This window comes from Lycium ferocissimum, unplaced genomic scaffold (genome assembly GCF_029784015.1).
Source record: "Lycium ferocissimum isolate CSIRO_LF1 unplaced genomic scaffold, AGI_CSIRO_Lferr_CH_V1 ctg12107, whole genome shotgun sequence".
In the NCBI taxonomy this organism is placed as follows: Eukaryota; Viridiplantae; Streptophyta; class Magnoliopsida; order Solanales; family Solanaceae; genus Lycium; species Lycium ferocissimum.
The window spans coordinates 7,811-25,297 of record NW_026714187.1 but is presented as its reverse complement, the minus strand read 5'-3'; the positions used below and the strand labels follow the sequence as shown (position 1 = coordinate 25,297).

At 40.4% G+C, this 17,487-nt stretch overlaps 1 protein-coding gene across 1 annotated transcript; it reads left to right on the top strand.

The window, feature by feature from the left end:
- The first annotated feature begins 3,163 nt into the window (after positions 1 to 3,163).
- LOC132041878 (uncharacterized) lies at positions 3,164 to 3,683 on the top strand. Its single transcript, XM_059432561.1, has 2 exons — positions 3,164 to 3,240; positions 3,350 to 3,683. The coding sequence occupies exons 1-2, from the start codon at positions 3,164 to 3,166 to the stop codon at positions 3,681 to 3,683; spliced, it is 411 nt and encodes a 136-aa protein (XP_059288544.1).
- The last annotated feature ends 13,804 nt before the right edge of the window (positions 3,684 to 17,487 follow it).

Genomic DNA, 17,487 nt, shown 5'->3' with positions numbered 1-17,487 from the left:
AGGGGGTATATATTTACATTTCTAGTCATTGCCTTTGGGGCTACTTACATGGTAATTCTGCCTTCGTGGCTATTCATATTACGTGTGGTTTCTCATACTTTCATTATGGCTTATATCTCATTCTTTATGATTACTACCGCCTTACATACTCGGACATTGTTCGTACCGACGTCCCTTTGCTCGGGGAGCTGTGTGTTCATGCCACGCGGTCAGCATTATTTTGCGAGTAAAAGTATTCAGCTAGGATGGTTGGCTATCAGCTGGGATTGGCAAACTCCATTTTTTTCCTGGAGCAATGCCGAGTCATTATGGTTATCATGTGTGTGTATGGGTATGTCGGGTCCCTGTCCCGACTCATGTTTTAGGTGTTTACTCTTAGAGACTTTGCAGATAGTGTCCTGTAGTTAGTATGTTGAGATGTAATGTGTTTAGTAAAGTGACCATGTAGGCTGATATGTCGCCTTGACTTACTCGATTTTTGATTAGTTGAGTATCGTTCGCAAATTTCTATGGTTTGACCGAAAGTACTTTATTATATTTCAAAAAAAAAAATCTTATATGTCCAAGCTTCATTATGTGAATGCCGCAGGGTTCGCTCAGCTCTAAGTAAGAGTTGGGTGCCCATCATGCCCCGATGGGATTGGGGTGTGACAACAACACACCCATAAACAAGACTCTACTAGACACGGTCTGTAGACAATCCTAGGACGGAACTGCTCTGATACCACTTCTGTCACGACACAAACCGATGAGCGGACAGAGTCGACTCTAGCGACCAAACACCCCTAAACACTTATTTGAAACATGTCGAACATCAAAAGCCCATAAATGGCGTAAATCGATCTCATAAGAGGAAACATCGAACTCGTACAATCTCGCATATATACACAACATGTGGAAGAACAAAGCAGACAGCGCTAGGTCGCTACATAAACTCGTACACAAAAGCATAGAAGCCGACAAGGCTACATCGTCTGACTACTACGTACAACTGTCTACAGACCTCTACTGGAATGAAAGTTTTAGAAAGGACGGGACAAGGCCCCGTCATACCCATCTATATACATCTCAAAAGGATGGCCTACCGAAAATAGACTGCAACTCCGGATCGAATGGAGTGCACTGATCTCTGCTGGATGAGGGTCCTACTAAGCTAGACCACCTCCCTGTCTACCTGTACCTGTGGGCATGAACGCAGCCCCCCGAGCAACGGGGAGTCAGCACGGATAATGTACTGAATATGTAAGGCATAAAGACAACATGTATATATGTATAAAAATCATGGATAAGATTTGAATTCGTAAGCTGAAATAACTATCTGCATAAATCTGTATGAGCTAGTATCTATCTGCATCTGACTAAATCTGTATGTATATATATATATATATATATATATATATATATATATATATATATATATATATATATATATATATATATATATATATAGTAGTACACACCTCATTATTACATCACAGGCCACACCTTCATCCCCTGTCAAGCGTGCCTTTCTCATGTATATATCCCAACATCATAGGCCACACCTTCACCCCCTGTTAAGCGTGCCTTTCACATTTAAAACGTAATATGGTAGGTTACACCCTCACCCCCTGTCTAGTGTGCCTTTCACTGAGAACTGAAGGTGAATGCATAGTACAAGTAGAACTGAACGATAGGATTCTTAAAATAATAAAATGACAGTTTGCTTCTCATGGGCATTACTGGACTCATACTACTAGGACAAGAAATCATAAGATCTGTATATGGGAAAAATACCATAGCCGGGTACGAAAACATCAAAACTGTATTTCTTTTAGTACTTATAGGAATAGAGTAATATAGAAACTCTCTTACTCGTTATCGGTTCATCTCATAGGATCATGCCAAAATGAAAGAAATGGAAAACCTTATCATACCTGGAGATTTATTCAATCGTCCAACTCTTATTCCTTGAACTCGTAAGTCTACAATTAAGATAACATAGGCCTTAATTAGGCTATTCACCTTACTCACTAATCATAATAATTACAAAAGAGCTTAACAACTATTGACAACATATCCCTTGAGAACGTAGAAAACCCTCAACTACTAATTCCACCCAATCTCAACTACAATATCAAGGATAACATTAATGGCAACACTCTGATAACAAGATATACCCAAACACATCCCACAATCATCTCTTGACATAACTCCAAAAGCACTATTCAACCTTTCATTTACTTATCACTTTCATAGCTATCTTCTCTTCACATGAACCACCAAAACTCTTAGTAACTAGCTTAAATACAGGGGTAGAAATCATTTACATACCTTGAGGGGTCAAGAATCCCAAGAATCACTTTAACTTCAGCTTTCTAAGCTTCCCATTCTTGGAGAAACCCTAGAAACAACCTTCTTCTTCACAAGCTCGGGTTTACGAGGTTCGGATCTTGTCAAATCTTCACTACTGTGCCGTAAATGCTGGGAGAGCAAAATATTAGGGTTTTGTCAATTGGGAATGAGAGAAATAAGGCATAAAGTCATGGACCATGCATTTATACTCGGAGAATTAAATGCTTCAGTGGTCCGGTTCGACGAGCGGGTCGACGACCCGTTAACGTGTCGATGGTCCTTCGACGTGCTCGCCGTCTTGTGCTTGCACGTGCAGGGCTGGGAACCCTGTCGACGCCGCACAACGACGGCTCGTCGACAAGTTCGACGACCCGTCGAACACGACTGGTGTCTACAGGTTTTTCTGATTCAGCTTAAATCATGTCGATTCGATTCGTTCAACTTCTAACTCTATAAATTGCCAGGAATAGCTGCTGGTACCCTCGTACATGGGGTAAGACATTTTCTACCTCCAAACTCGGGCGCGGGTCTCACTGCCCAAGGGATACTCAACAAGGAAATCATAAGTTCTGCTGTGACGGAAACAAGGGGTATAACATGGAGGGTGTGGTATCACAAATTACCAGTGGATGATGTTTTGGCATGAATTGGTGTAAATATGGTGTCAATATGCAGATGTTGTACCTTTCCCCAACAGGAGACAATAACTCACCTGCTCCTAACAGGTGAGTTTGCATCAGATATTTGGCAGATTTTTTCTTCAGTGGCTGGAGTACAAGGACCATTTGTAAAGATTAATCCAAAAGGTTTCTAAACGGTGGATAGCAAAATGTGGTACTCAGTTCAAACCTATCTATCAGGCTGCTCGTACAATCATCATGTGGCAGATATGGAAAAGAAGGAACAGTATTATTCATGGAGGGGTGATGTCAAGAAATAAGGTGATTTTTTAGATCAACAGGAACTTATGGCAGCTGGCAAAGTTCAAGTTCTCGTGTTTAGATATCCCTTACAGTTGGCCTCTTTTGGTTCAATTTTTGGAGAAGTATAATCCACAAGTAACCAGCAAAGCAGTAGCATGGAATTATCCTCCGAATGGTTGGTATAAGTGTAATACAGATGAGGCATACCAGAGCAACACAAGTCAAAGTTCATCAGGATTTTGTATCAGGAATAGTGATGGAAATTTAGTGCATGCATGGGCAAGCATTATACCAGAAGCATCTTGCATTGTTGCTGAAGCAAAAGCAATCCTTGAAGGGGTAGAGTATTATGTTGTACATCATTTTCTTCCTCTGATAGTGGAAACAAACTCACTCTTGATGACAAAAGTATTGAATGATGAATGAGAGATACTGTCACGACCCAACCGGAGGGCCGCGACGGCTACCCGGTGCTAACCCACCCGGGCTCCTCTTAACATACTTTCATATTTCATCTAGGTGAGCCACATGGCTAAATCATACTTTTCATTCATCATTATTCTAATATCATTGGGTGAAAATTCATTTATATTAACATTAACAACTATGCCCAAATAAATGTACATAAGCCGACGAGGCTTGATAAAATAATATCCCAAAATATAGGCCGACAAGGCCAAACACATCTACCCATATACATATGTCTACGAGCCTCTAAGAAGAATACGTCATACCATATAGGCGGGCCAGGACCCCGCCATGCCCATGAATATGTACACAAAATAATCTATACCAAAATCAGCGCTCCGAACGAAGCCGGAGCTCCGCTATGTAGTCCCCGAGAAATATAGCTATAGATCAAGTCCCTCTCCCCGGCCACCCTCGCCACGACGTAGCGTCCACAAATAAAAGGACGTCAGTACGAAGAATGTACTGAGTATGTAAAGCATGATCAACATCAATATGAAAGCATAATAAACAACATATGAAATAGCATAAGATGGGAGATAATAGTATCATCATCATAGCACTTACTTGCCTCTCATAGGGACATTCCATTTCTATTGCATATCCGTGTACATACATCCATATCCGTACTCATTTACCTTTCATGTCCGTTTTCGTTTTCGTATTCATATTTCCATTCATACTCATGTTCATATCATATACATTGCATATACATCGCCTTTACTTAGCATTTACATATACTTAGCATATTCGTACTCATATTGATGTCATATACACAGCATTTATATAACATACCCGACCACGAAGATTCGGTGTTTCACATACCTGGCCCTACCAAGGCTCAGTGTCATACATACCTGGCCCTACCAAGGCTCAGGGTTATCCGTACCCAACTGTAGTGGTGCGCACGCATTACATATATATACATAACTACTATATTCTACCCGGTCATATAAGCTCGGGGTTTCACAATAGCCACACATGGGCACATATACATATAAGCTCATAAGCATCTTTAGCCTTTTTACTATCGTCATTCATACATTCTATCCTTAGAGGATTACTCATCGTATAAGGAACTTAGTACAATCGTATCATATCGAGAATCATAAGCTTAGTAGCTTTTAGAGATAGGATCATTGAAGAATATCGTAGGCTCATAGAAGGATAGATATTTGGCCAAAGAACCATGACTTATGAAAGAAGGGTTAGACTTACATACCTTTCCGTGCAACTATTCTATCACTTGTACGTTCTTCTCCAATGCTCACATTCTACCTTCATTAGAGTTATACTATCATTAGGAAATCGACGACTTAACATACATGACTAGAGCTAGAGAAAATTGGACAAAGATTCCTTTATTTATACGATTTCCTCCATATCATATATCAACTCCCAAACATCATTAATAACTTTCACAACATCATCACAATAGCCTTTATTCAACTACATTATCCTTACTTCTCAATTCACTTCAATTCATCCATATTCATGGTCATATCACACAATTTCGTTCATTCATATACAAAGTCTATTCCATGTTCTCAATATCATTTACAACATAATTATAATCATAATGTATCAAGAATCATAACTCAATCCAAACATTTACGCAAAAGTGACACTATTCCCACATTTATGACCCATTTCCTATTTCCTTATTTAATCCAAGTGTTTCAACTTTCAAATACCTTAAACAATAAGGAAATGTCATAAAACATACCATAGATGGTGTAGGAATGAACCTTGGGTGCAAACACTTCACTTGAGAAAAATCCTAGTTTCACGTTCACTTGGATTTCTTGTTTTGGATGAACTTTAATAGGTTTCTTACACTTGATTCACTTAATTTGATACAGATGACCACTAATATCTCTTGAATTTGTGTGGGAGAAATATTCTAGAGAGTTCTAGAGAGAAGGACTGAAATCTGGAAATGAAATAATGAACTTGGTCCCCTTTTTAATAACTCGTAAATCCGTCTGTGAGATTATACGGACACTTATACGGTCCGTATAAACTTATACGGTCCGTATAAGTGACTGTGAAATGGAACTTTCATTCACTCGTCTCTGTGACCATTATACGGTCCATTATACGGTCCGTATAACTGACCGTATAATCCCACCAGTGAGGGACCTTCACTGTGATGGTCCTGCAGTCCATTATATGGTCCGTATAACATTATACGCTCCGTACAATGGGCCCTATACCCCATCAGTCCACTGAACTTGTTCTCGTCACTTCGCTTGATCTCCAATCCTTATGGAACCTTTTTAACACTTGTTTATCACCTCATTAACAATCTAAGGGGCGTTATAAATCTTCACCAAAACATCATTAAGTCGTCATCAACTTGTTACTCATAGTTCTCGTCCGATACCTATCGTATGCCTTGCCTTTTCTTGGCAACTTTCTCGTCTAACATTGAATGTCTTTGAAATCTTACTTAGGGTCATCAAATGTCATTATTTACTTATTGAAATACCATACACTTCGTGCTCTTCGTTAGCCCATTCATTGTGCATCAACGGAAAATTTTTCGAGGTGTAACATTCTTCCCCCCTTAAGAACATTCGTCCTCGAATGTTAAGCACTTGGGAATTCTACGAAAATTTCGCCAGAGTTTCCCCTATAACATGGCACTACCATCCTGTCACAACAACCCATAATAATAATGCATCACAGGGCCACAACGTAATAGCAATAGAATTCGGCCACACACGACCCAAATGCATAAAAAGGAAAACATACATACCTTATGATCTTGATGTCTCATCTTGGCCCTCTTCCGGGGGCTAAAATAAGTGCGGGTACTTGGATTTCATGATTTCTTCAGCTTCCCATGTCATTTCTTCTCGGTTATTGTTTCTCCATAAAATCTTAACTGAGGCCACTTCTTTGTTTCTAAGCCTCCATACTTGCCTATCTAATATGGCAATGGGTATTTCTTCATAAGTTAACCTTTCTGTCACTTGAACATCATTTACTGGAATGATCCTAGGAGGATCTCCAACACATTTACGAAGCATCAAGACATGGAAAACTGGATGAACTGACTCCAAATCAGGAGGTAGATCTAATTTGTAAGCCACTTTGCCTACCTTGTGCACAATTTCATAAGGCCCAATGTACCGGGGACTAAACTTCCCCTTTTTACCAAATCTCATAACGCCGTTCATTGGCGACACTTTCAAGAATACCCAATCTTTAACTTGGAACTCTAAGTCCCTTCGACGATTATCCACATAGGACTTTTGACGACTTTGGACTGCTAACAACTGATCTTGTATGAGCTTAACTTTCTCTATGGCTTGCTGGACCAAGTCTGGCCCTATCAATTTAGTCCCTCCCGTCTCAAACAACCCAATTGGGGATCTATACTTTCACCCATATAAACCTTCATACGGTGCCATTTGAACGCTAGAATGATAACTATTATTATAAGCAAACTCAATGAGTGGTAAGTGATTATCCCAACTACCTCCAAAATCTAACATATATGCCCGTAACATATCCTCAAGAGTCTGAATGGTACGTTCAGCTTGTCCATCAGTCTGTGGATAAAATGCCGTGCTAAGGTTCACATGAGTCCCCAAACCCTCTAGGAAGGACTTCCAGAAATTAGCCGTAAACTGGGTTCCTCTGTCTGAGATAATAGATACTGGAATACCATGAAGTCGCACTATCTCTTTAATATAGAGCTTTGCATAATCTTCTGCTACATACGTCATTCTGACAGGTAAGAAATGAGCTGACTTAGTGAGTCTATCCACAATCACCCATATGGAATCATACTTACGTAGAGAACGGGGTAAGCCTGTAATGAAATCCATGTTAATTACTTTCTACTTCCAAGTTGGGATTTCTATAGCACTTGCAACACCCGCCCTTGCTTTGGTGCTCGATTTTCACTTGTTGACAATTGGGACATTGAGCCACAAATTCCGCTATATCTTTCTTCATCGCATTCCACCAATATATAGACTTAAGATCATGATACATTTTCGTTTCTCCGGGGTGGATAGAATAGCGGGAACAATGGGCTTCTCTCAATATTTGGTGGCGTAAACCTGCCACATTAGGAACACATAATCTGCCTCGACCTAGGAGAACTCCGTCTCTTGCAATCTCAAATGATGACTCTTCTTTCTGGGGGAGTGTGTCTCTGTAATGCATTAGCATGGGATCTTCGTATTGTCGCTCCTTCACTTCCACGACTAGTGACGAGACTGCTGAATCCTGAATGGTAGTTCCCCTGCTACCTGAGTCCACTACTCGAACTCCTAGACTAGCTAACTATTGGAGCTCACGAGCCATTTCTCTTTTCTGTGGTTGTACATCACGCAAACTTCCCATAGACCTGCGGCTAAGAGCATCAGCCACAACATTCGCCTTTCCGGGGTGATATAGAATGTCAACATCATAATGTTTTAGCAATTCCAACCATCGTCGTTGGCGCAAATTCAACTCTTTCTGCTTGAAGATATACTGAAGGCTCTTATGATCTGTGTAAATATCTACGTGGACACCATATAAATAATGTCTCCATATCTTTAATGCATGAATCACTGCAGCCAATTCTAGATCATGAGTTGGATAGTTCTTTTCATGTTTTCGTAATTGCCTTGAAGCATATGCAATCACCTTATCATGTTGCATCAATACACAAACCTAGCCCAATACCCGAAGCATCGCAATAAACAACATAACCTTCCAATCCTCGGAAGTGTTAGGACCGGTGCGAAGTCAATCTATCTTTTAGCTCTTGGAAGCTACGTTCACAAGCATCCGTCCATTGAAACTTGTCGATTGGTTGCAGGTCGGCTTTGTGGTGGTGCGTAAATAGAAGAAAAGCCTCAACAAATCTCCCGTAATATCCCCGCTAGCCCGTAAAGCTACGAACCTCCATAGGGGTCAGGCCTTGGCCAAGTCTTCACGACCTCAATCTTTTTGGCTATCTACCCGAATACCATCGGGCCGAAACAATGTGCCCACGTAAAATGTCTTTGAGTTCAACCAAAACTCACATTTGTAAAATTTTGCAAACAACTCTCGAGATGAAGAACTCTAAGACCGTACGCAAACGATCCGTATGTTCTGCCTCGGATCTAGAATACACCAAGATATCGTCGATGAATACAATCACAAACAAGTCTAGGAAGGGCCTGAACACATTATTCATCAAATCCATAAACACTGCCGATGCATTAGTTAGCCCAAATGACATCACCCGAAACTCAAAATGGCCATATCTTGTTCTGAAGGCTGTCTTAGGGATATCTTTCTCCCTAACTCTCACTTGATGATAAACCTCAAATCTATCTTTGAAAACCATTTGGCACCTTGTAATTGATAAAATAAGTCATCAATCCTAGGAAGAGGATATTTATTCTTAATCGTCACCTTGTTCAATTGCCGATAGTCAATGTACATTCTCAAGGAGCCCGTCTTTCTTTCCTAGACAACAATATACGGGTGCTCCTCACGGGGATGAACTAGGCCTAATAAAGCCTTTCTCAAGCAAGTCTTTCAATTGCTCCTTCAACTCTTTCAATTTCGTGCACCAGAGCCATTCTATAAGGAGGAATGGATATAGGCTTAGTGTCTAGCAACACATCAATAGCAAAATCAATTTCCCGCATTTGGAGTGAGGCTCGAAAGCTCTTCCGGAACACATCCGGAATTCATTAACTACGGAACCGACCAAGAGTCAGCGGTTCAGCCTCTACATCTTGAACCCGAACTAGATGATAAATGCAACCTTTTGTGATCATTTTCCTTACCTTTAGGTAGGAAATAAACCTACCCTTTGGTGATGCCGTGTTCCCTTTCCATTCTAAAACTGGTTCTCCCAGAAATTAGAAACGAACCATTTTCATTCTACAATCAACATTGGCGTAGCAAGAGGCCAACCAATCCATGCCTATAATAACATCAAAATCCACCATTTTTAACTCATGGAAGTCAATCATAGTACGACAATCACAAATCACAATTACACAATTTCTATATACTCGGCTAGCTATTACCGATTCACCAACGGGGGTGGACACCTCAAAGGGTTTGATCGACTCCGATTTAACTCTAAACCGACCCGCAATATAGGGAGTAACATATGATAACGTGGAGCCCGAATATATCAAAGCATATACATCATGAGAAAATACCGATAATATACCCGTGACCACGTGGTGAGAAGACTCAAGATCTTGCGTCCCGCCAAAGCAACACGGTGCCGAGACCGCTAGAACTGGGGACTCTCCCTCTGCCTCTAGCATGGCCGACTAGCGCATGTGAACCTGGCCCCATAGGGCATATAGATGATGAAGATCCGGCTACCGACCCTGAAGGATGGGTCCTACCTCTGCCACCAACTGAGGGGTAATCACGCCTAATATGGCCTGGTTGACCACACGAGTAACAAACCTCTCGAACCAATCTCGCACCGACCCAATGTGGCTTACCACCCGGGAACATCGTGGTACGGTGGCCTCGCCCGACCCGAATCACCTCGAACCGAGATTTTTGAAAAGCTCCGGCTCGGCCGGGACGAGTAGATCTATCAAATCTCTCGGCTCCGAAAACCTTGGAGGCACACTAATCACGAGAATGGCACGAATGCCTCAAAAAGCCTTCTGCGTGCACGCCACTATACTCGCCTAATCGGACCCGAAGATCTGGCCCTCTTGTTATGCCCTCTATCATGCTCACGCTCACTTATTTGTTGTTGCGGGCTTTCTTCTAAATTTTGAGCATGGGCTTGAATGCGTGAAATATCCATATTGTCCTGAAGGGACGCAGTCAAGCACTTATCCATCAAATGTGGCCCTAGACCTTTCACAAATCGGTGTACTCGGTCACCCATATCCGCTACCATGGTCGAAGCATACCTAGCCAAGGAATCAAGCGAGACTATACTCAGAAAGCACTCATACTCCCTTGCCTCAAATTTAAGAACTTGTCGGCTCTAGCTCGTCGAACTTCCGGAGGCAAATAATATCGAGAAATGCATCTACAAATTCTTGCCATACCGGAGGAGGTGCATTGGCTCCCCGTGAAGTCATCCAAACCGTGTACTAATATACCACAATATCCGCAATCTATAGGACGCTAACTCCACCGATTCGGTGTCCAAAACATGTATCAACCGAAGCGTCCTCAACATCCCATCGATGAAATTCTGAGGGTCCTCATCCGGCTTTGATCCAAAGAATTTCGGAGGGTTCAAACTAATGAAATAACGGGCCCTTGCACTAACAGCCCTATCAGCTTGCCCTGTACTTTGCCGCTGAGTCTGGGCAGCAACCAATTGAGTAAGAAAATGAATAGACTCTTTTATATCTTGGCCTGAAGCATCCGGTGGAGGAACCGGGGGGGCTGGAGCTGGGGCTGAGGCTCCCTCACGCTCCTCTAATATAGGCACTGAATGGGAGGACTGAGATTGAGCCGCACTCTGGGACTCACTTTCCTCTACTACCGGTAGCGGTGCTCTTTCAGCCCGTTTTTTTGCCACCGTCTTGCCCTTTTGGGATGCTGTAGCCATTCTCTTTACATGCATTTCTGAAATACATAACACACGGTTAAGGAATAAGAAGTTCTTATACCATAGGTCTATCGCACGATTCTTATGAAGAAAGAAGGTCATTCATTCCTAAAATGCCTTCTTGTTTATAAGTGTGGCGCGCAACACACCCATAACCAAGACTCTACTGGACACAGCTTGTAGACACACTCTAGGACTGAACTGCTTTGATACAACTTTTGTTACGACCCAACCGGAGGGCCGCGACGGGCACCGGTGCTAACCCACCCGGGCACCTCTTAACATACTTTCACATTTCATCTAGGTGAGTCACATGGCCAAATCATACTTTTCATTCATCATCATTCTAATATCATTGGGCGACAATTCATTTATATCAACATTAACAACTATGCCCAAATAAATGTACATAAGCCGATGAGGCTTGAAAAAATAATATCCCACAATATAGGCCGACAAGGCCAAACACATCTACCCATATACATATGTCTACGAGCCTCTAAGAAGAATACGTCATATCATATAGGTGGGACAGGACCTCGCCGTGCCCATGAATATGTACACAAAAGAATCTATAACAAAAGTTGTAGCTCCGAATGAATTGTAGCTCCGCTATGTAGTCCCTGAGAAATATAGCTATGGATCAACTTTGTCTCCCTGGCCACCTGCGGGCATGACACAGCGTCCACAAATAAAAGGACGTCAGTACGAAGAATGTACTGAGTATGTAAAGCATGATCAACATCAATATGAAAGCATAATAGACAACATATGAAATAGCATAAGATGGGAGATAATAGTATCATCGTCATAGCACTTACTTGCCTTTCATAGGGACATTCCATTTCTATTGCATATCCGTGAACATACATCCATATCTGTACTCATTTACCTTTCGTGTCCGTTTTCGTATTCGTATTCATATTTCCATTCATACTCATGTTCATATCATATACATTGCATATACATAACCTTTACTTAGCATTTATATATACTTAGCATATTCGTACTCATATTGATGTCATATACATAGCATTTATATAGCATACCCGACCACGAAGGTTCGGTGTTTCACATACCTGGCCCTACCAAGGCTCAGTGTCATACATACCTGGCCCTACCAAGGCTCAGGGTTATCCGTACCCAACTGCAGTAGTGCGCGCGCATTACATATGTATACATAACTACTATATTCTACCCGGCCATATAAGCTCGGGGTTTCATAATAGCCACACATGGGCACATATACATATAAGCTCATAAGCATCTTTAGCCTTTTTACTATCGTCATGCATTACATTCTATCCTTAGAAGATTACTCGTCGTATAAGGAACTTAGTACAATCGTATCATATCAAGAATCATAAGCTTAGTAGCTTTTAGAGATAGGATCATTGAAGAATATCGTAGGCTCATGTAAGGATAGATATTTGGCCAAAGAACCATGCCTTATGAAAGAAGGGTTAGCCTTACATACATTTCCGTGCAACTATTCTATCACTTGTACGTTCTTCTTCAATGCTCACGTTCTACCTTCATTAGAGTTATACTATCATTAGGAAATGGATGACTTAACGTACATGACTAGAGCTAGAGAAAATTGGAAAGCATCTCCTTTATTTATACGACTTCCTCCATATCATATATCAACTCCCAAACATCATTAATAACTTTCGCAACATCATCACAATAGCCTTTATTCAACTACATTATCCTTACTTCTCAATTCACTTCAATTCATCCATATTCATGGTCATATCACACAATTTCGTTCATTCATATACAAAGTCTATTCCATGTTCTCAATATCATTTAAAACATAATTATCATCATAATGTATCAAGAATCATAACTCAATCCAAACATTTACTCAAAAGTGACACTATTTCCACATTTATGACCCATTTCCTATTTCCTTATTTAATCCAAGTGTTTCAACTTTCAAATACCTTAAACAACAAGGAAATGTCATAAAACTTACCTTAGATGGTGTAGGAATGAACCTTGGGTGCAAAAACTTCACTTGAGAAAAATCCTAGTTTCACCTTCACTTGGATTTCTTATTTTGGATGAACTTTAATGGGTTTATTACACTTGATTCACTTAATTTGATGTAGATGACCACTAATAGCTCTTGAATTTGTGTGGGAGAATTATTCTAGAGAGTTCTAGAGAGAAGGAGTGAAACGTGGAAATGAAATAATGAACTTTGTCTCCTTTTTAATAACTCAGAAATCTGATCTGTCGGGACATTATACGGTCCATATAAAATTATACGGTCCGTATAAGTGACCATGAAATGGACCTTTCATTCACTCGTCTCTGTGACCATTATACGGTCCGTAAAAATTTATACGGTCCGTATAACTGGCCGTATAATCCCACCAGTGAGGGACTGTCACGACCCAACCCCGTAGGCCGCGACTAGTGCCCGAGTTGGGCACCCATACACACCCGTTAATTAGAAGTAGTATACGAATAGCTTACGCAGTATACAGATAACATATATATACAGAAAAGTGGAACGTCACCCCGAAGTTGTCACAAATGTACAAATATAAATATCGCTATCGCAATTTAGCAGATAATATCACATATAAGCCAATAAGGCTATCATAATATAGACGTCCAAATCACAAATCACACGTACACGATCGAACAAAGAATACCCATAACCCATAACCCACACATATATGTCTACGTAGACCTTAAGAGTCATAACGAATCATATGACGGGATTGTGGCCCGCCGTACCCATGAATAAACATATACATATGCACAATAACAATGTATCCGGATCGAGTATAGGCTCGCAACGCGGAGCGCTCCAAGTCACCGAATGTTAATCCTAAGTCAGGATCATCCAAATAAGTATCTCATACTCACGCAAGATAAACGCCCAAGAGTTGGGTCAAGATGAATATGTGCGAGTATACAAAGCATGAAATACAAGAAATGTGATCATAGTCAAACCGGAAGTACGTAAAGTAAATGCAATAATCAAAATATCAAAATGCTTACTCATAAAAATACAAATCATGCATAGGGCTCTTAGAACTATGGTCGCTGCCCGTCGTCGGCGCCATAACACAAGATCACACCGAAGGTTTCATATCTCTGTATCTCCGTCATACATCACAACACATCATAATAACACAAAGATAACACCAAATATACACGGTACCGGCCCTGCGGCGGGCTCGCGAATCGGACACATCATACTCCGAATGTCACATAGTGCGCACGATAACATAACCGGCCCGGACTCGGTGGAAAGAGGTAACAACCATATGCACGAGCGTAGTCCGAGGAACTATATGCGCTTTAAAAACATTTTCAAAAACTCGATAAAATAATCAGAATGAACCATCATTTAAAAACCAAACCAACAGCCAAACTAAGTTTCTTCCGAATGTCGTTCCAGAACATATCAAATGGAACTTTAGGAATCGTGGATACGTATCAAACCATATGAAATAGCTTATAGAAATGAGGGGCATATTCGTCATTACAAGATCGAGAAAGAAGTAGGTAATCGACGTTCGAGGGTTAGGACGATAGTCACACTAAATCCTTTCAAAGGTCGTTGGTATTACACAAAGGAAAGTCTCGGGGCCCACGGACGAGTATCAAACCGATCCGGGTCCATCTATGAAAGTTGGAGACCTTATTCATTATAGAATCTCCTACTAACGTTTCGAGGAGATCCGAGCTCGTCTATGAAAGTTACGGTTGTTCGTAGTTGTAGAATCCTTTAAAAACCACATTCTTTATGCAAAATTTGAAATCCAATTGTACAAAGGACTTAAGAACCATAAGTTGACCATATTAAGGACGTTAACATTAAGAAGTAAATAAGAATCGTATACGTGCTCGGATCTTAAGAATGAAGTTCCCCGAGACTCGTACTTACACTAGGACATGCCAAAAGAAAGAAAAGTTAGGCTTTACATACCTCGTCCGCTTCCTAAATTAATCCAAACTTACGTCTTGGCTTCTCCAAAATATACAATAACATTATTAGACGCCAAACATTAGTCGTAAGCTCTTAGAAATCCAATTCTAAACTAGCACTCCATTTACGTAAATTTGGCAACATCTCCCCAAATTCAACAACCCCGAGAATTCAACTCGCCAAATTCATCAACAACAATGCCAACAACCAAACTAGCAACATCAACAAGTGATTCAAAACTCATTCTAACATTAGTAACTCTTTTCTATATACTTCGATGGCATTTCATTTACATTCAAATCACCACCTACAATTAAGCCAACTCCAATGCTCATACATTCAAATACCAATCCGAAACCATTCAAACAAAATTCAAGAACATTTCAAACAATCCACACAATATTCAAATGGCCCAACCAATGTGCAAAGCCACCCGAAACCTTCCAATTCCCATAGGAACAACAACAACACATTTCTTTCTTCCAAATTCATAAACTACATCAATAATCCGCATGTTAACAACATCATTTTCATCAATTCAAGAAACTACATTAAATTCACATTAGCTTCTAAAATAGCCCATATACGTTTTCCACTTCAACTTACATCATTAAGCTTTCATTATCATCATATAATCCACAACAACAACAACCAAAACACTAAATAAAATTAGTTCATCATATTCTACAAAAATTGTACCCCACTACACGGCTCAACTTCAACACGCAACATATCATGATTTACATCCATTTTTACACATTACAACACATTCAAAACATCCATAACACAGCTAATTCCAATCATTTAACCCACATAAAACAGCCCCTTAATCCATAAATCTCAACAAAATAACAAACTAGTTTATAACGCTATTTTCTCCGTTAAAACTCTAATTAAACTTGTTAACAATGAAAAAGGGACCTTAGTCTTACCTTAAGTATGCAGCCAGCACGTCACCCTCTTCTTCTTGGCTGATTTTTAGCCCAAATTGAAGGCAACGTAATGTACAACACTTTTTCTCTTCATGAGCTTCGCGATTCGGGCTTAGATTGTGGTCAAAATTTGGTTTCTCTCTCTACTCTCCTCTCTCTCTCTCCATCTCTGAAAATCTGGATGTTTTGGTCTGAAAAATGAAGGAGAAAGCTGAAAATTTCACTTAAATAGCATGGGTATTGGGCCTGACCCGACTTGGAATCGGGTTGGGCCGAATCCACTGTTCAGCTCGACCTTTCTGCCTTAAAATGTCTATATCTCCTTATCCCGATGTCGCCTGTGAACCCACGACCTATGGTTGGAAAGATATTTCAATTATCTACAATTTTTATTCTGGGAGTTTTCCCAAATTCCAAACTCATAATACCACTTTGGCCCCTCGAATTCAGATCACCCGAAGACGTTTTCTTAAATCGTCCCTTTCGAGGGCTTACACTCATTTTTAGCTTATGGGTCCTTCTTAGGACTTGCTCAACTTCACATGTACTACTCATATATCTCTTCATATGTCCTTTATAAAATCCCAACATGTGGGTCCCACCTTAACACACGGCCACTTTGGCCTTTTCATGAAATTTTTATTTCAACTTCTAGCCCTAATTTCTCTTAATATTCCATACCAATAAAATTCATAAACAACTTATACATTACACCAAATCGAAAAATAGCCTTGTCCTTAACTTGTCGCAACTAACTTAAAATATTCCAACGTACAAAATACGGGATATAACAGGGACCTTCACTGTGATGGCCCTGCGATCCATTATACGGTCCATACAATGGGCCGTATACCCCATCAGTCCACTGAACTTGTTCTCGTCACTTCGCTTGATCTCCATCCTTATGGAACCTTCTTAACACTTGTTTATCACCTCATTAACAATCTAAGGGGCGTTATAAATCTTCCCCAAAACATCATTAAGTTGTCATCAACTTGTTACTCATAGTTCTCATCCGATACCTATCGTATGCCTTGCCTTTTCTTGGCAACTTTCTCGTCTAACATTGAATGTCTTTGAAATCTTACTTAGGGTCATCAAATGTCATTATTTACTTATTGAAATACCATACACTTCGTGCTCTTCGTTAGCCCATTCACTGTGCATCAACGAAATTTTTTTCGAGGTGTAACAGATACCTTGGAGAATTTGTATGATGGTGAATTTGATTCAAGATTGGAGGAAAAAAGGCACCATACAAATTTTCCATGTACTCAGAGAAGGCAACAAACTGGCTGATATTTTAACAAACATGGCTATTCCTTT